Below are 16,897 nucleotides of genomic sequence, written 5' to 3'. Positions count from 1 at the left end.
AATAAATACATACTGTCACGCACATCGCGCACGCGTTCTGTTATTCAAACTGCGGCACGGCGAACGAGATTTCCGGTTCGGGCGTTGGAATCGAGTACGTCAAATCAACCGCCGAAGAAGAAGAAGAAGACGAATCTCCTCCTCCGTCCACCACCTTCGCCCGAAACGATACGTTGCGCGACAAACACACGTCGTCGTCTTGGCAAAAATACACCAGCGCGTTCACCGTCACCTCGTCTTCCGCTTTCGCGTTCGCGTATCCCACCTCGAACCGTAACGCGTTCCCTAAATCCTTTTCCCCGTTCGTAATCTTCACGACGTCCGGCCTTGAACTCGTCGTCTGAATTCGACTTCGTGCGCCTCTCGTCACGTGGTACCCGCTCGGTAAGATCACCGACCCTTTTATCGTCCCCGATGTTGCGCTCGTTAAAGCTTCTACCACGACGGTATTCTCTCTCGCGAGCGCTTTCGCTGGACTCTGCACAGTTGCAAAACCACTCAAAAGCGTCGCGGTGAAAACCATCATCATCGTCTGTCGTTTTCCGACGGCAACAGAACTCGTTTTCGTCTTTCTCGTGCAATCATCATCCCTACTGTTGTTCTCATAATAATTACTACCGCTTTGCCTTCTTCTTTCTTCTTCTTCTTTGTCTTCTTCTTCTTCATCCGCAACAGACAAAGTACACGGCGACGGGGAAACATCATCCAATGTTGCCGGTACCTTTCCCGCTCTTTTTGACGTTGACTCTTGGTCATACCGACATCCCCGGTTAAAGTTCTCGTTGTTGTTGTTCCGACGACGACGACGACGATGAGAACAGCGACGCGCAACTTTTTGTCCTTCTCCTCGATGAGAGAGAAGTGTGTGTGGTTTTGAAGCTTCCATCGTGTCTCTAAAACTCTTTGCGTTGTTGCTCGAGTGGAGAATGTGTAACGAACCATCACGAAAGCGTTCGCTCCTCTCGTTCGGACAACACGCAAAAAAAAAAGCGCAACAAAAAAAAACCACAGAAGAGAGAGAGATGATTTTGTCTTTTGTTCTACGATTTAAACCGCCAAAAAGTACCAACTAGGAACTTTTTCAAGAATTTGCCAAGAAATTATTCGAGAAGAGGACGAGTTTTACTCGAAGCGCTCGCGCCTTAATTCGTGCACACACACCGCACAGTTTCAGACACGTTTCGCTTGCGCGCACAGACAGACAGATTTACACGCACACACCACGAGCGCGACCGATGAGAGTGGCCTTGGCGGTTGCGTCAACGCCAAAAGTCGTCGTTGTTGCCGCGCATGAAAAGGCAGAGAGACGAAGAAAAACATCCTCGTCGTCAGCGCGTGGCCTTGCCGCCTTGAATGGAGGCGGTCGTCATACCCGAGGCGACCACGTGCGATTGGACGCGATTCGGGACAACACGAACAGCGACAGTTCCTCATCCAACGCGCAATCGGAGGAGTACGACGACGACGACGACGACGAAATGATGACGATGATGATGACCACGAACAAGACGACGAAGAAAGTCTCGCGACCCGCGCGTAAACCGAAAGTTTCAAAGACGAAGATGAAGAACGAGCGACGAAAGGATAACCCTCCGGGGACGTCTCCCGAAAGAGAGAATTCTTCCTCCTCTTCGTCTTCTCTGTCTTCTCGACAGACTTCGACGAAAGATAAAAAACAACTCTCCTCAACGTCGGAGTCATCAACGAAGTCGTCGGCGGCGGGCACGCGCGAACGCACGGCGACGTTCGCGTCGAGATACCAAGGCACGATGCAGGCGAGTTTCGGGAGAAGTGATGGGTCTTCGCCTCCCAGGAAATACGAACGAGCGAACAGCATCGACGAAGAGCTGATGATGAGCAGTAGTAATAGTAGTCATTCTTCTTACGACGATCACGAAGGTGGAGGAAGAAGGGATTCGTACAATCGAGGCGGACGCAGTTCTTCGTCGTCGAATCCGAACAGAAATAGTTTTCGAAGCGCGAACGTGGAGAGTTACAATCAAGTGTTGCGAGCGTTTGATTCGGTTAGTCGGGAGGACGAGGACGACGACGCGGACGAGAACGATGCTTTGAAAGCCGCCAACGTGGACAAGTTTGGCGACGATGGAAGCGATGAGTACGACGCGTTGGCGATTTCCGCGCCGGGCGTCGGTCAGAGTTGGGCCAAGTTAGAGTTAGCCGCGGATACCGGGAACGCGCCGAAAGCTTTGGAGGCGTTGGAGGCGCTGTTGGAGATGGAGTGCGCGCAGCCGTTGAGGGCGTATAACTCGGCGCTGAGAGCGTGTAAACGAGCTCGGCCACCGGCGTATCGATCGGCGACGACTTTGTTACAACGCATGAGAGCACAAGAGAAGTCAGACGTGAAACCGAACCAAAGAACGTACCACGAAGTTATCGCGGCGTACGCTCGAGCGCACGAGTGGCGGTTAGCGGAGAGAACGTTTGAGGAAATGAAAAGAGATCCAAACGTTGGATGGCACGAAACTTTAGATAAAATCGCCGCGGAATACGAGAATAAAACCAATAAAGATGACGACGACAGAGAAGACGATGAAGATAGTTATAACAATAGCAGATACTCGAGGAGTGGTGGTGGCGGACGATATGGCGGCGGCGGATACGGCGAACGAAGACCGTTCGTGGCGAGAGATCGCAAAGGTCCGTCCAACGATATCGTGAGAGTGTACACATCCCTCATCAGCGCGTACGGGAAAGGTGGTCAGTGGGAAAAAGCGTTGGCGGCCTTTCAAGAATTAGAGAACACGCCTGGGTGCTTTTGCGATACGGGCTCGCACAACGCGTTGTTATCCGCCGCGGTGAGCGCGGCGAAGTATCCGGAAGCTGCTCAATTGTTCACTTCTATGGCGAAAAATCCGCGCGTGAGACGAAATGTCACCACATACAACTCGTTAATCACGAGTTACGGAAAGCAGCGCAAAATTGGCGACATGGAATCAATTTTTGCCCAAATGGCGAGGAATGGTGTGTTCGCGAATGAAACAACGCACGCGGTTATGATTGCCGCGCACGGGAACAATACCTCTACCGGTGATAAAGACTGTAAACGCGCGCTGGATTTACTCACTCGATGCGCGAGGAATCCAAAGTTACGGTGTTCCGCGGTTGTTTTTAACTCCGCTCTCGGCGCGTGCGCGAAACAATCCGACCACGAATCTTTCAATTTGGTTTTGAAAATGATGCGAGAAGAAGGCATCGTTCCGACTTTGATCACGTACAATACGAGATTGATGGAATCGACGGCGAGAAGAGACTGGCGAGAAGCCGCGAGAGCGTATAAAGAGCTACTCTTAGACGGTTTGTTACCGGATTCCATAACTTTTGATTGTTTGTGTGGCATAGAGAAGCTCGTGTTGGCGAGAGAACGCATGGAAGCTTTGGCGCTCGAAGAAGAAGATTGGAAAGGCTTGAAGATTGAGGCTTTGGAGGACGATCCGTCCACGATGGCCGCGAAGGATGTCGCGAAAAGAGATAATGCGCATTTAAATTCCGACGACGAAGACGACGAAGACGAAGACGACGACTTGTTATCGAGATCCAACCCAATGGGCGAACTTCCAGACTTACTCTTGGACATTATTCGCGATGAAGCGTTGAACGCCAAGTTGAAGAATAACAAAGGCGTTCAAACCGCCGCGTACGACGCGTACCTGCGCGTGTGCTACGCCGACGGCCGTTTCGATGAGGTCTCGGATGCCTTCTCCCGAATGATTTCCGAAAAAGTTCCGCGAACTGTCCACACGTACAACTCTTTGTTGATCTCCTTCGAAGCCTCCTGCAAATGGCGCGAGGCTGAAAACGCGATGAACTTGATGAAGAAAGAAACGCCGGAAATCTTTCCGGATGCGTTGACCTTTGACGCGTTAATCGATGTGTGCGAAGAGATGGGACAATGGGACCGCGCGACGCAATACCTCGAAGACGCTCAAAACAAATACGGCTACCTCGGCTGCGAAGATGAATTAGGCGTTCTCGATTTGCACCGAGTCCGCTCCGCTGGCACCGCCCAATGTGTCTTGCGTTGGTGGCTGAGACGCATGCGCCAACGTGCGTTAGCTCCGATGGATATCCAATCCGCTGGTAAAGGCACTCGCACCCTCCTCACCGGTACGAGCAAAGAAACGCTCCCCATCTCCATCCGAGACCTTCCCGATGAAATCTCCGTCGTCACCGGTTGGGGCAAACACTCCACCGTCTACGGCCGATCCCCGGTCAAAACGAGAGTCTTAGCTACCATGAAAGCTTTAAATTCTCCATTCACGGTCCCGGAGAAAAACATCGGCTCCGTCGTCGCCGAACGAGGCGCCGTTCGCTCCTGGTTAGTCAAAGAAGAGTTGCTCTCGTTGGGAAGGTTCCTCCTCGGGAATCGCGACGCGTTAAAAAGGAACTTCAACCCGATGAGCGGTCCGAGAAAAGTCACCGACGAGGACGTGTTGAGCGAAGCCACCACGAGTAAGCCGCAATAATACTGATAATTACAATAAAACGAAACCGTGTTAGAGAGAGAGATGTCGTATATATCATCATTAAGGTACCTACTGGTAAATACTAAAAACTGCCATACTTTATCTGAGCCACAAATGTAGTGATGACGTGGATATTTTTGTAGAAGAAAAAAGCATCCCCACAAATACACACACACATAAGTTATGTTTGTTTCCGCGCAAAATCACGGAGCGTTCGTCGTAGCTTCGGTACGTCTCTTTCTCTTTTATTATCGTCCCTTTGCTGCGCGTGTGTCTCGCAACATCGTCTCTCCTCGTCATCATCGAAAGTAATAGGAGTAGGAGTATTATTCCCCATTTTGATAAGAGAGAGAGATTTTACGCGGGGCTCCTTTTTCTCACGTAACGCGCGCGAGAACACCAACACCTTTGCGTCATTCTCTTCCACAAAACTCGCTCTTTATTATTCCGTTGTTTTTGCTCTTGTTTTTTATGTGCGATGACTCACATTCTCTCTCTCTCTTCTTATTCTATTATATATTCTAATCACACAGACTCGAAATCTTGGTGGTCAGAAGAAGAAAGAGTTGAGCACCGCCACCTTTAGACAACGCTCGTCGTCCTCGAAAAGAGCGTCGACGTCGGGGTATAAAGTTACGGCGGCTGCTGGAAGCGAGGACGACGATTTCGTTCCCGCGCAAGACTCCTCGCGGTTTCGCCAAAAACCAATCGAGGACGACGACGAAGACGACGAGAAACCGTCCGGTTTGCTCGGGAACTTGGTCTCCAACCTCCCGACGTTGCGCAAAGAAGACGCTCCGGACTCTTACGGCAACCGACCGGAATCGAAGACGTTGACAGAAGGCAGATATAAACGACCGACGACGGTCCGAGTCGGCAACGTGGACGAAGCGACCGTCCGCGGCGAAGATTTTGAAGTCGCCGAAGGCGGACCCGGCATCGGTTTATTGGTGACGTTGTTGTTCGGCGCGGCGGTGTTAGGCGGCGCGTATTTAACCGTACAAAAGCTCACTTCGGAACCGCCGGCGGCGACGAAACGATCGTCCAGACGCATGCCAGCCAGCGATAAACCAGAGTTAAAATCCGCTCCTTCTCTCGTCCCCGCCGCTACTCCTCCCGCCGCTCCGTCTCCTTCTTCGGAGGAGTAGACAGAGCGCGTAAGTATTTAAACATTCAAATACGATGAATAGAAGATATATATATACAGTACCCCGGGTGAAACAACGCTCTCGTCATCGTTTATGCGTGGTGTTTTCGCGTGTGCCCTCTCTTGCGCTCTCCTCTGCTCCTTCTCTCGCTCTCGCTCTCCGTCGCTTTAGAGGTGTTTTCTAGCCACAAATCCAAAATCTTCGTTTTTGGATCTTTTTGAATTTTTTTCCATCGGTCTGTCGTCATTACTCCAATTTGGTGGTGGTGCACTTGCGCGCGCTCTGTCTCTCTTTTCGGACGAAAACCGATACGCTTTCTCTTTTTCTATCTCTTTGAATACTCTTCGAGGTTGAGTTGATGATGGTGTTGATGATGCGTGCGCCGTATTTTTCCCCCGTCGTCGCGCGTCATCATAATTCCTTTTCCGAGAAAGTCCCGAACGCTTCGTCTGCCTTCGGCCACGTAACGACCAACGCGAACACCAACTTTAAAAGAAGAAGACGAACGACAGAGAATACTAAGAACAAGAACAACAACAGAAGAAGAGGCACTTTGATCGTGCGAAACGGGGATTTAGGCGGCAATTACGGCGACTCCTTCGCGGACGTGGACAACTTACTGGTCAATTATTTCACCTTCAAAGCGTTGAAGTCCTCCTTAGCGCAGATGCAAGAGACGGATTTGAGCCCGGGAAAAGGCGAGTATAAATGGCTGTATAATTTTGCCAGCGTGAACTATAAAAACGACGGACAGAAATTCATACGAGCGTTATTCGCGGAAGGAAGAAGAGATCACGCGGAACGATTGATTAAGCAGAGGGAGGATTTGCTTCAAAGATGGATAAAACGCTTCGCGGATACCGGCGGATTAGACTGCGGCGTAAAAATGAACCGAGAGAACTTGAGTTTGTTGCGAGAACACATGATGAATTCAGTCTCGTTTGCCGAGGAAGGGGTAGGCGGTATTGATTTAGACGGGAGGGGCATGGACGATGCCAAGGATGAAGGAGAGGCCGGAGAAGACGAGGAGTGCGAGGAGTGCGATTTGCAGTCTTAATAGAAGGGCGAGCGAGAAAGAGAAAGCGCAAGCAACGGGTTGCGAGGCCGCGAATATATAAAAGTAACTCTCATAGATCCTCGTTGAAAACCTGTATGCATGTATATAAATTATGATAACAACGCAAAAAACCCTTCCTTCGATAACGTCTGTCTCTCTCTCTCTCTTTCTTTTGCTCTCGCTCCTGTCGGCCTGCGAAAGTCCCACCGCTAAAGAGGAACAAACGAAGCTGCTTTATCTTCACTTTTTAGACGCGCAACTACGAGCTGAAGAAAGAAAGAAAGAAAGAACAAACGCGTAAGAATCAGACGCACCACCGAAAGAAAGAATGGCCGCGACGTCATCGTTCCGAGCGTTTTTGAACCACCCGGCCGGGCCGAAAACCATCTTCTTCTGGGCGCCAACCATGAAGTGGGCGATAACCATCGCCAACGTGAAAGATTTCCAAAGACCGCCGGAGTTACTTTCGGTGCCGCAACAAAGCGCGGTCGCCTTGACCGGGTTGATCTGGATGAAATATTCCTTGGATATTACGCCGAAAAACTATAACTTGATGGCGGTGAACGCGGCGATGGCAGTGACGGGATTGTATCAGTTATACAGACGGTACGAGTACGATAGAGAGATGAAAAAGATAATGGAACAGAGCGAGGGCGGCGGCGGAGGAGGAGGAGAACAGACATAACTCGATAAAAAGAGACGTAGATAGATTTAGAAGAAGAACTTGTAACATTACACATAACGATAACATCTTGTACCGCGAAAAATGTGAGTGATGCGTCAGATAACGAGACTAAGTACTCGCATTCGTTCAAAAGCTGCTTTACATATCAGTATAATCACACTACTACAAACTAAAACTACGATTATAAACTGACTGAGCATGATGACCAATAATGGCCAAGAACTAACCAAAAATACGCGTGTATAATGTTTCTAATATCTCGGATTTCCGTGTACTCTGACGTAACAATGTAACCACGTCGATCCGCTATTGCGTTTTACTTTTTGTCCCTCTTCCGTCGGCGTCCCTCGTCTCAACAACTCCACGCACACGTCTGAGTTTAACTCCTCTTCCGTCATCGGTCGGAACAACGGATGCATGTCTAACTTCTCTTTCATCCAATCCCCGACGTCTTCTACGTCCGTTTGCGTGTATAAAATCCCGCCCTCGCGCAAACAAAACGCGTACTCTGCAATCAACGCCGTTTGTATTATCCGTCGACGTCGTTTCGACCGTTTAAAGTGCGGATCCGGGAACAGAAAGAACAACTTCTTCAGCTGACCTCTCTGGAAATAGTTCGGTAAAAACTTCATCGAGTTTGTCCTCAAACCTGAAATGTTTTGATACTCGCCTGGATGTTCTTTCCTCAGCGCCAAAGCGCGTTCGCGAACGTACTCGGACACTTGCGCCCGAATTTCCATCCCAATAATCAACTCTTTCGGAAACAACGGGCTCAACCGAACGAGCAAACCGCCAAACCCGCACCCGATATCCGCGAACGTTATTTTCGCCTCCTTTTCTCCTTTCTTTTCCATTCTTAACTTGTCTAAAAACGCACTCTCAAAGTGCGCATCCTCTCGAAATGAATCCGGCGCCGTCGGTAAATCCTCCCACTTTCCGTTCGATAAAGGGTTACAGTGCGCTCTCTGTCGGTAGTCTCGTTTCCTCGGGATGGATTTGCCTTGGTTGTTCGCCGAAACTGCGATTTCGCCCAGTAAATCTACCTCTTTTTCTTTGTCTTTAATGTCTCCTTCTTCTATTCTTGCCATAGTGCTCTCTTCTTGAGTAAAACTCCCAAAGTTTAGCCGTCGTTTTTTTGCTGTTTGGTCTCGTACTTTTTTTCTCCTTTTTTCAACGAGGAGAGGAGGAGGATATAGTAGTTTACGCGCATATCTGTTTTACGTGATGCGTCAAAAACAACAACGCTTTAATCGTCTCAACGACACATCGCCGTTTCATTTTAAGATACGAACTGTACGAATTTAACCTTTAGGAGTTAAATTTTATTTCGCGAATAACACACGAGTAACCGCTAAACGCGACGCACAATCATCAATCGATAAAAAAATGAGCCAATCCTTCGCGCTCCAATCACCATCATCATCGAGCACATTCTCGGTTAAAAATGCCGCGAAAATCAACACCCGAAGATCTTCCTCAAAAGGTCAGCGCGGGAACCAGTTACGCGTGAAAGCTGAAGAAACGAGCACTTCCGGTACGTTTGAATGTATATTTCGATTCCTTTCCCTCGTTTTAATCCAGATCCGACCTCGTTCGTCTCCGTTTACGACGTGAAAAGATAAATTTCGTTAGAAAGAATTTGCTTCGTCAGAGAGACGTGGATACTGGATACGGTTTTCTTGGGAAAAATGACTAATCTCGTACTAAATACTCACCGCCTTAATGTTCTCTTCTCTTCTCTCCTTAAAGGCGTGACTTCAGTCGTGAACGACCAAACGTTCGAACAAGACGTGTTAAAATCGGACGTCCCGGTTCTCGTTGATTTCTGGGCGCCGTGGTGTGGCCCGTGCCGAATGATAGCCCCTCTGATCGATCAGTTGGCGGAGGAATACGCCGGGAAGTTGAAAGCGGTGAAGTTGAACACGGACGAGTCGCCTTCGATCGCGACGGAATACGGGATCCGATCGATCCCGACGGTTATGATTTTTAAGGACGGGAAGAAGATGGATACGGTGATTGGAGCGGTGCCGAAGAGTACGTTGACTGGGACTATCGAGAAGTATTTATAATGTGTTGTGAAGCGTATATAAAAGAGAGGACGACGGAAGCGCTTTGAAAAGGGAAGGAGAGAAAAAGTGAGAGAGAGAAGAAGCGCGAGTCAAATTATATAATAAGAGAGTACAATTAAATATATTAGAGAGTAAGTGAGAGAGAGAGAGAGAGAGAGAGAGTAAGTGTTTGGCAGGCGAGAATGGAAGACTGGATATGGACGAGACATTGTTGTCGTTGTTGTAGACGCGAAGAAGGAGAACGAGAAGAGTTTACAATAATTCGCAAATAATTTTCCGTTTTGTAATAATAAATATAAAGAGAGAGAGTAAGAGAGTGAAGAAGATAACAATGAATAATAAATATAGTAACAACGTGCGTTATGTAATTGTCCAAAAATTTCTCTAATACGTAGTTTGACTATTCAACTCGTCTTGAACCTCTTCTCTTTATCGAGCGGCGTCCCGTTATACGGCGCCGTGACAAACGGATCCCTATAACTCCCACCTAACTTGTCCCAAAACACCAAATATTGCCCGTAGTTATAATTAAATCCCGTGTGGTGGACGGTATGATGCGCTGCCCCGTTCACGAACGGTAAATTCCACGTCACGCGATCGTGAATGTTTATCGTCCACATACCGACGCACGCTAAAGATATAAAATACGCCACGTGGTGCATCGGGAATAAAAACACAAAAATATGGTACGGGCACCCTTGCAACCACCCATCGATCGGGTGAAACGCGTACGCGCTGAACGGAGTCGTCTCTTTATACCTGTGATGCAACTTATGCAACGGTTTATACAACTTCTTATGGTGCAATCCTCGATGTATCCAATAAATACAAGTATCCGAAAACGCTACGAACATAATCGGCGCGATCACAAACGCGTACAACTTCCCGCCGTGTTCGTTCAAATCCCAATATATCTTCGTCTTCCCGCTCTCCACCAACAACTCGAACGGCGCCGTCATCGCCGTCATCACCGCTATGGACCACAAACTCGTCTTGATCTCGTTCTTCACCTGGTCCTTCCCTTCCCGTTGGAACCAATTGGCTTTATTCTCTCCCGTCTTTTTATCTTTCCGTTTGAACAGGAAATAATACGTCAAAGGGCAAAACGTGAAATAAAACAAATACGTCATCACCAAAAGAAACCCCCAGATGACGAGAAACTTCCGAAGTAAACCGTGCGTTTCCGGGTTGAAATCTTCCGATTTGATGCCAAAGAGATACGGGTCAACGATAAATTTGTTCACCCAGTTCGCGGAGCCGTCGAATCCTAAACCCAGGCCGATGATTGTCGGTACTTCTAACATTCTTTTATGTTGTTGTTATTCTTATTATATAATTCACGCGAAAGCGTGTTTTTGTCACTCCTTCAAAGTGTCTCCTCTCGTCCGGTTTTAAAGATGACGATGAGAGTTCAAAACGACGTGCGAGAATAAAAAAACCGAGATGACGTCAATTTTTTCAGCAGAGTGAAAAATCATGTAAAAAAACGAGAGGATTGCCAAAAACGTCATATTTTTTAAAAACACACGAGAGACGACAAAAAGCAGACGACGAATGCTACTACTACTACTAATAAAATAATACTAATAATAGTAAAAAAAAGTAAGAACAAGAGTAACACATGCGAGACCCTACTCTCACTCGTGGTGCGAGGAAGGAAGGTCATCAAACGGCGGCGTTTTTGTCGCGGAGAGAAGAGAGAAGCAGTGGCGGAGAGACGCACGCGACGACGGATTTGGACGAGTTGAAGAAACATCACAGATTTTTACGAGAGGATGATGATGATGATGATGACAAAAAGGAGGAGGAGGAAACAAGGACTCGCAGAGGAAGAGGCGAAGAGGAAGAAGCGATGTTATCGTTATTAAACGAAGGCGAACGCGTGGCGAAAAAATACGAGGGAAAACTGTTCAAAGAGTACGCGATTCCGGATTTGTCCCGATGGGACACCCAAGGCGTCGGTTTGCGATGGAGAACGGAGAAAGAAGTCGCGAGAGGCAAAGGCGTGGATATTTGCGGCGAGAAGAGATGTTCGGAGAGGAAGAATCTAGGAACGTTTGAGTTGAATTTTCGGTATAAAGAAGGGGGGAAAGGGGAAGTGAAGAACGCGCTGGTGAAGGTGGTCGTCTGTCCCGCGTGCGAAGAGAAGATGAACCGAAGCCGCCGGAGGAAGAAGAAATAGAATTAGTCATAGATAAATTATTAGAAAGAGAAACGTTGTTGCAACAACAACAACAACAAAAGTAGTAGATTTAGAAGAACATGCCTCTGCGCCGACCGTAACCACCGTAACCACCTCCGTATCCGCCGTATCCACCTCCGTAGCCGCGTCTCCCTCTCCCGTTTCCAATTAAACCGAGATTGTTCGCCAACATGTACAAAGTAAACGGAGACGCGCCGTTCTTATAGGCGACGTACAAAACCATCCAAGAGAGAAACGTTCCAAACGTGAACGCGTTATCGTCGATGTAATCACCGTAATCGTGATCGAATCGATCTCCATACGTGCTCCGCCCCATGCTCCGGGCGCCTAAACCAATCCATCGTCTCAGGATGAAGAACAAAAACGCCGCGATGACGCAGTTCGCCGCAATTCTTCCGTTATCCGACAACCCGTACGAATATTGATACCTGACCGCGCCTAAGAAATCTCCCAGGCGAGAGAGGATACCCCCACTCTCACTCGCAGTGTCGCTATTACTTCTAGTATTCCCTCCTCTCTCTGCTCTTCTCCTCTCCTTCTCTCGCGTCAGCTTCTCCTCGACCGCGCGCAAAGTCCTTCTTGCCTCCTCGTTCTCGCTCGCCAAACTCAAACACTTCTCCAAAGCTCTCTTCGCCTCCTCCAACTTTTTCACATCCCCGCCGCTCGATGCTGCGAGTCTGTGCAAACATTGTCCCAACCGCGACCATCCTTTCGCGAAATCTCGTTTCAGTTCCGTCGTTTTCTTCGCATCCACCAACGCCTCTTCTATTTTCTCCAAATTCATCCTCGAAGCGCATCGATTGCTGTAATACAAGTGTAAACTCGGATCATCTTTATTCGCTATGGATATGGCTTCCGTAAACGCTTGCTCGGCTTCCTGGTATCGCGCCGCGACGTAATGGTCGATGCCTCGCTGTTTCGCACTCAGCGCTGCTTTGTTCTTGTCTTCGTTCATGGTGTTGTTGTTGTTATTGGACATTTATTGTGACGAGACGAGATGAAACTGTCGCGTCGTTCCTCTCTCTCTCTCTCTCTCTCTCTGTTGTGCGTGTGGGTGTCTGTCTCTGTCTCTTCCTTTGTTGCGCTTTGTGCGCGTGGTGATTAGTAACGAAGAGTTATTCCTTCTGAATTTCCCCAGAATTTTCCCCTTCTTTCCCTCTGTCTTGTCGACACAACAACACCATGTCGACGACGGTTCCTCCTCCTCGTTCGATTTCAGACCACGGCGAAAAAGGAGCGAACGAGGACGACGGGGCTTTAAAAACGACTTTTGGTGAAGAAAAAGGACAGAAACAACTTCCGTTCGTGTACTTGGAACCGTTTTTGGATTGGAACGCATTCAGAGACGACGAAGAAAACGATGGAAAGAAAAAGAAGAGTTTCGAGTCTTCGTCGACGAGGGATTCGTTCTTAGTGGACGCGGGCGGGTACCACGCTCGGTCTGGGTTTGTATCTTCTTCTTCAAACGGACCGTCTCTGTTCTTTCGGTCGGTGACCACTCGCGGGTACTTTTTACCTAAAGATTTGCTCGCCAAGAAAGGAGAGAAGACGAAAGGCGTCTTCGTCGGCGAGTATAATCCAATCTTTCAAACGTCCGAGGAGTGCAACAAGAAATCCCTATTAGGTCGATTTGAATGCGGGAGAACGAGCGCGACGGTGAGTGCGAAAGATAACGGGTTGTTTTGCGATCAGGAGTTGTTCGAGGCCGTGGTGGCGAGATGTTGTCGAGACTCGCGTTTGGCGACGTCGGCGAACGGAGAAGACGGAGAATCTGTGCGAGAACGGAAAATGATCGCGACGGAACCGCTCGGGAATCCCGTGCGATTGAAATCGGACGCGTGCGAGATTATTTTGGAGAAAATTGGGTTTAAGGAGTTACAATTAGTCAGCGAGTGCGAATCGGTCGGCGCTTTAGAGAAGATTGGTTCCGGCGCGGTTATTAATTTAGGTCACTCGAACTGTTCAATCGTGCCTTTTTTGAACGGCAAAGCGCAAATGCAAGGCGCGACGAGGGTAGACGTTGGCGGAGAAAAGTTAATCGACTGCTTTGGAAAGATGGCGTTGGATTCGCAACGCGCAGAGAGCGTGCACAAGGCGAATTTTTTGAACCAAATGTTCGTGGAGACTGGGAAAATCGGGAGCGGTCGCGCGGCGATGGCGTTGCAAGGACAGTTGTTTCGAGAGATGGCTCTCGTATCGACAAATTACGAGGAAGAAACAAAGGCATGGAGAGACTGTTTGAACGGTAAAGAGTACGCAAAAACGAAAATCTTACAATTTACACCTCAATACGGCATCAAAGAGTTGGATTTGAACGACGTCGTCGCGAAAGCGAAACACAACTTCGATAAAAAAATAGCCATGGTGAAACGGTTTGCACAAGGAGACACTGTTCGAAACAACACGGAGAAGTATGCGAGAGAATTTGCAGCCATAGAGAAAGATCCGAGAGCATTTTACGAAGGTTTGTTGAACGCGTTGGAGACTGCGGAGAAGAATTTGAAGGACGCGCGATACGCTCGAAGTTTAGAAGTTCGAGGCGTCACGGAGGAAGAAGCGAACGAGGAACGCGAGCGAGGAGGCGGTGGTAGAAAAGGCGTCAGGCGGCAAACTACCGCGGCGAGAAAACGCGCGAAGTTAATGGCGATGCATGCTGGCAATAAAGAAACGTTAGACGAAGTAGAAGCGGAAGAAAAACAAAACACGACCGACAAAGGGTTCGGCGACGGCGAAGACGATTGGTCCATGTATTCACAAATGGCGCGAGGTGCGGATAAAGCCATCGACGGCGAAATAAAAGACCCGGGCGCGCAAAAAGTATCCGCGTGCGAATCGCTGTGGGAAAAAGCGAGAGCAGAGGTCTTAGCGGTGGACCCGCAATACGAAATCCGAAAATTGTCCGGTATGGAAGCTCGACAATTGAAAGTGAGAGCCGAACGTATTCGCGCGCCAGAATCTTTGTTTCATCCTGAGATTTTAGCGTCCAAAGGTATCGTTCGACAAGTGAAAGACACTCGTGGAGGTTTAGCCGCCATTGTTGACGAGTTCATCATCCCGCAAGGCGGCGTACAAGACGCTTTAAAAGAATCTTTCAAAAGATGCGGCAAAGACGTCGAGCACGAAATCTTGCAAGAGAAAGGCAAAGACGCTTCGATCGTTTTAACCGGCGGACTCTCGCGCCTCCCTGGTTTGCAGACCCGTTTGCAGGACTACGTGATTTCAAACTCATACCCAGGCATGGCGCCGACGGTGACGTTGAGTAAAAACGGTAGCAAAGACGGCATTTTTGACGCTTGGAAAGGTTTATCGTCTTTGTCGTCATCGTCGTCATCAGCGGGTATCGTCGTCACTCGAGATGAGTGGCTCGAACACGGCGAGAGCGTTTTTCATTCCGAGAGATGATGTGTAGTAGGATATATCCATAGAGAGAGAGAGTGTGTGTGTGTGTGTGAGTGGGAGAGAGAGAGTAGAGATTTAATAATAGTAGCGCTGTACGCGAAACAAGAACAACAAAGAAAAAACACCTACAGGTAACACCACAAAAATTCCTTCCCCAAACTTAATACTAAACCTTTAATATATACATAATATATACATAAGCGTCGATAGTAACAGCACTTAGATTACAGAAAATGTCCAATCGTCATCATCCTCATCATCACAAGAAAGGAGCGTGGCGTTCGGTTAAACGAGAGCAAAACCCAAAATCCATTCAAGCGACGGTCTCCTCGACCAATTTCCGAGTTCGGGAACACGTCTTGCAGGAAAAACAATTCACGGACGAGTCGATATCGGTACAAGTCTTTCTGAAAAAGAGCAAAATAGAAGTCTTCGTATCCTGCGCGTTGATCGTAATGGCCGTTGCGGTTGGTTTAGTGAACACATCCGCCTCGATAGAGAGGCAAAAAGAGGTGTTCTTTAAACCGGTAACTGTTTTGTATTTAAGCTTCATGTGGCTTCTGTCCTCGTATCTTCTGCGAAAGCGACAGAGCGAAATAGTGCGGGTGATACCTAATCTCGGGGTCGATATAAGCGGAGACCGCTTTTACGATATAGAAAAGATAGAGAACGTGATTATAAACGAAACGGTGACGACGACGGATGCGTTTTATTACGTAGCGTTGATAGTGAAAGAAGGAGGAGGAGGAGGAGAAGGAGGAGAGAAGGTGGTGCCGTTGTTTCGAAACGTGAACCCGGTGCCGGCGCAGGTGTTGAAGAAGGCGTTTATTAGCATACGAGAGAAGTTAGGGATGAAGGTCTAAATAAATGGCATTGTACCAATACTATTTATTATCGTTAATCTAAGGTGAACATGCGACTCCCGACGTCCTCGGTGATGAACTCGAACCCGTCTAAAATCCCATCCCCGGTTGTCGCCGAACATTTTTGCACTCGCCATCGTCGTTTGCTACTATTCGACGTCATTCCACTCAACACCTCGCTACTGCTAACACTAACACTATTACTACTACCAATACTAACCAATCCTAAAGCCTCCGCAATATCCCTTCCACTCATCGCCCCTTCCACGTCTTGCTTATTCGCCAACACCAACAAACTCGCGTCGACGAGTTTCTCCTCCTTCAATATCACATCCAGTTCGTTCTTACAGTCTTGTAATCGAGCGACATCGGTGGAATCTACCACCCACACCAACGCGTCTGTTTTTTCGAAATAGTTCCTCCAAAACGTCCTCAACGTTTTCTGACCTCCGACGTCCCAAACGTTCAATCGATAGTCGTTCAAGTGCAAGCTGGAAATGTTGAACCCGAGGGTTGGTGAAATTTTCGAAATGTCTTCGCCGTTTATTTTTTTCACGATCGTCGTCTTCCCGGCGTTATCCAAGCCCACGACCAAGACTCGGATTTCTCGCTCTTTGCGCTTCACCTGTTGATTACGTCGTTTGAGAGAGAGAAGAGACAGAGAAGATATCAGCAGGGGGGAAGTTTCTTCATCTCGAGAAAGTCAACGCCAACGAGAGGCGAAAGAGTTGTTTCGAGCTCGAGGGAAATTTTCAAAAAATCAGAAATCAAACGACGCGCTCGTTCGAGACGACGCCTCGACGATTTCGACGGCATCACGCTTAATAAAACAATAGTATTGAGCACTGTACCTTCTTTATTATCGTCGAGAGTCCCATGATATAATGATGTGTGTCTTTTTATATGTGATGATGTTTTTGCTGATGAGTGACTTTTTTACGCGTGGCAGTTGCGAGTTTTCCGCCAAAAATTCCTCCTCTGCTCAGGTT

At 48.3% G+C, this 16,897-nt stretch overlaps 12 protein-coding genes across 12 annotated transcripts; 7 read left to right on the top strand and 5 right to left on the bottom strand.

Annotated features, from left to right (window-relative positions):
- Nucleotides 1-40: 40 nt before the first annotated feature.
- Nucleotides 41-886, bottom strand: Bathy03g01060 (predicted protein; the record flags this gene model as incomplete). Its single annotated transcript, XM_007514175.1, has 1 exon — nt 41-886. The coding sequence occupies one exon, from the start codon at nt 884-886 to the stop codon at nt 41-43; it is 846 nt and encodes a 281-aa protein (XP_007514237.1).
- Nucleotides 887-1,235: 349 nt separating this feature from the next.
- Bathy03g01050 (predicted protein) lies at nt 1,236-4,484 on the top strand (the record flags this gene model as incomplete). The annotated part of the gene is made up of 1 exon (XM_007514106.1): nt 1,236-4,484. One exon carries the CDS (start codon nt 1,236-1,238, stop codon nt 4,482-4,484), a length of 3,249 nt encoding a protein of 1,082 aa, XP_007514168.1.
- A 183-nt stretch (nt 4,485-4,667) lies between these two features.
- Nucleotides 4,668-5,632, top strand: Bathy03g01040 (predicted protein; the record flags this gene model as incomplete). The annotated part of the gene is made up of 2 exons (XM_007513929.1): nt 4,668-4,712; nt 5,018-5,632. 2 exons carry the CDS (start codon nt 4,668-4,670, stop codon nt 5,630-5,632), a joined length of 660 nt encoding a protein of 219 aa, XP_007513991.1.
- A 361-nt stretch (nt 5,633-5,993) lies between these two features.
- Nucleotides 5,994-6,689, top strand: Bathy03g01030 (predicted protein; the record flags this gene model as incomplete). Its single annotated transcript, XM_007513900.1, has 1 exon — nt 5,994-6,689. One exon carries the CDS (start codon nt 5,994-5,996, stop codon nt 6,687-6,689), a length of 696 nt encoding a protein of 231 aa, XP_007513962.1.
- A 328-nt stretch (nt 6,690-7,017) lies between these two features.
- Nucleotides 7,018-7,374, top strand: Bathy03g01020 (predicted protein; the record flags this gene model as incomplete). The annotated part of the gene is made up of 1 exon (XM_007513970.1): nt 7,018-7,374. One exon carries the CDS (start codon nt 7,018-7,020, stop codon nt 7,372-7,374), a length of 357 nt encoding a protein of 118 aa, XP_007514032.1.
- A 251-nt stretch (nt 7,375-7,625) lies between these two features.
- Bathy03g01010 (tRNA (guanine-N(7)-)-methyltransferase) lies at nt 7,626-8,462 on the bottom strand (the record flags this gene model as incomplete). Its single annotated transcript, XM_007514067.1, has 1 exon — nt 7,626-8,462. The coding sequence occupies one exon, from the start codon at nt 8,460-8,462 to the stop codon at nt 7,626-7,628; it is 837 nt and encodes a 278-aa protein (XP_007514129.1).
- Nucleotides 8,463-9,062: 600 nt separating this feature from the next.
- Bathy03g01000 (thioredoxin) lies at nt 9,063-9,443 on the top strand (the record flags this gene model as incomplete). Its single annotated transcript, XM_007514143.1, has 1 exon — nt 9,063-9,443. The coding sequence occupies one exon, from the start codon at nt 9,063-9,065 to the stop codon at nt 9,441-9,443; it is 381 nt and encodes a 126-aa protein (XP_007514205.1).
- A 404-nt stretch (nt 9,444-9,847) lies between these two features.
- Nucleotides 9,848-10,747, bottom strand: Bathy03g00990 (C-5 sterol desaturase; the record flags this gene model as incomplete). The annotated part of the gene is made up of 1 exon (XM_007514404.1): nt 9,848-10,747. The coding sequence occupies one exon, from the start codon at nt 10,745-10,747 to the stop codon at nt 9,848-9,850; it is 900 nt and encodes a 299-aa protein (XP_007514466.1).
- A 317-nt stretch (nt 10,748-11,064) lies between these two features.
- Bathy03g00980 (FRA10AC1 protein) lies at nt 11,065-11,625 on the top strand (the record flags this gene model as incomplete). Its single annotated transcript, XM_007513853.1, has 1 exon — nt 11,065-11,625. The coding sequence occupies one exon, from the start codon at nt 11,065-11,067 to the stop codon at nt 11,623-11,625; it is 561 nt and encodes a 186-aa protein (XP_007513915.1).
- A 70-nt stretch (nt 11,626-11,695) lies between these two features.
- Nucleotides 11,696-12,625, bottom strand: Bathy03g00970 (heat shock protein STI1; the record flags this gene model as incomplete). Its single annotated transcript, XM_007514324.1, has 1 exon — nt 11,696-12,625. One exon carries the CDS (start codon nt 12,623-12,625, stop codon nt 11,696-11,698), a length of 930 nt encoding a protein of 309 aa, XP_007514386.1.
- A 203-nt stretch (nt 12,626-12,828) lies between these two features.
- Bathy03g00960 (unknown protein) lies at nt 12,829-15,048 on the top strand (the record flags this gene model as incomplete). The annotated part of the gene is made up of 1 exon (XM_007514265.1): nt 12,829-15,048. One exon carries the CDS (start codon nt 12,829-12,831, stop codon nt 15,046-15,048), a length of 2,220 nt encoding a protein of 739 aa, XP_007514327.1.
- An 894-nt stretch (nt 15,049-15,942) lies between these two features.
- On the bottom strand, nt 15,943-16,724 carry Bathy03g00950 (ADP-ribosylation factor-like protein 2; the record flags this gene model as incomplete). The annotated part of the gene is made up of 2 exons (XM_007513966.1): nt 15,943-16,533; nt 16,617-16,724. The coding sequence occupies 2 exons, from the start codon at nt 16,722-16,724 to the stop codon at nt 15,943-15,945; spliced, it is 699 nt and encodes a 232-aa protein (XP_007514028.1).
- Nucleotides 16,725-16,897: the final 173 nt, after the last annotated feature.

This window comes from Bathycoccus prasinos (genome assembly GCF_002220235.1).
Source record: "Bathycoccus prasinos genomic : Chromosome_3".
In the NCBI taxonomy this organism is placed as follows: Eukaryota; Viridiplantae; Chlorophyta; class Mamiellophyceae; order Mamiellales; family Bathycoccaceae; genus Bathycoccus; species Bathycoccus prasinos.
This window is presented reverse-complemented; position numbering and strand designations above follow the sequence as displayed.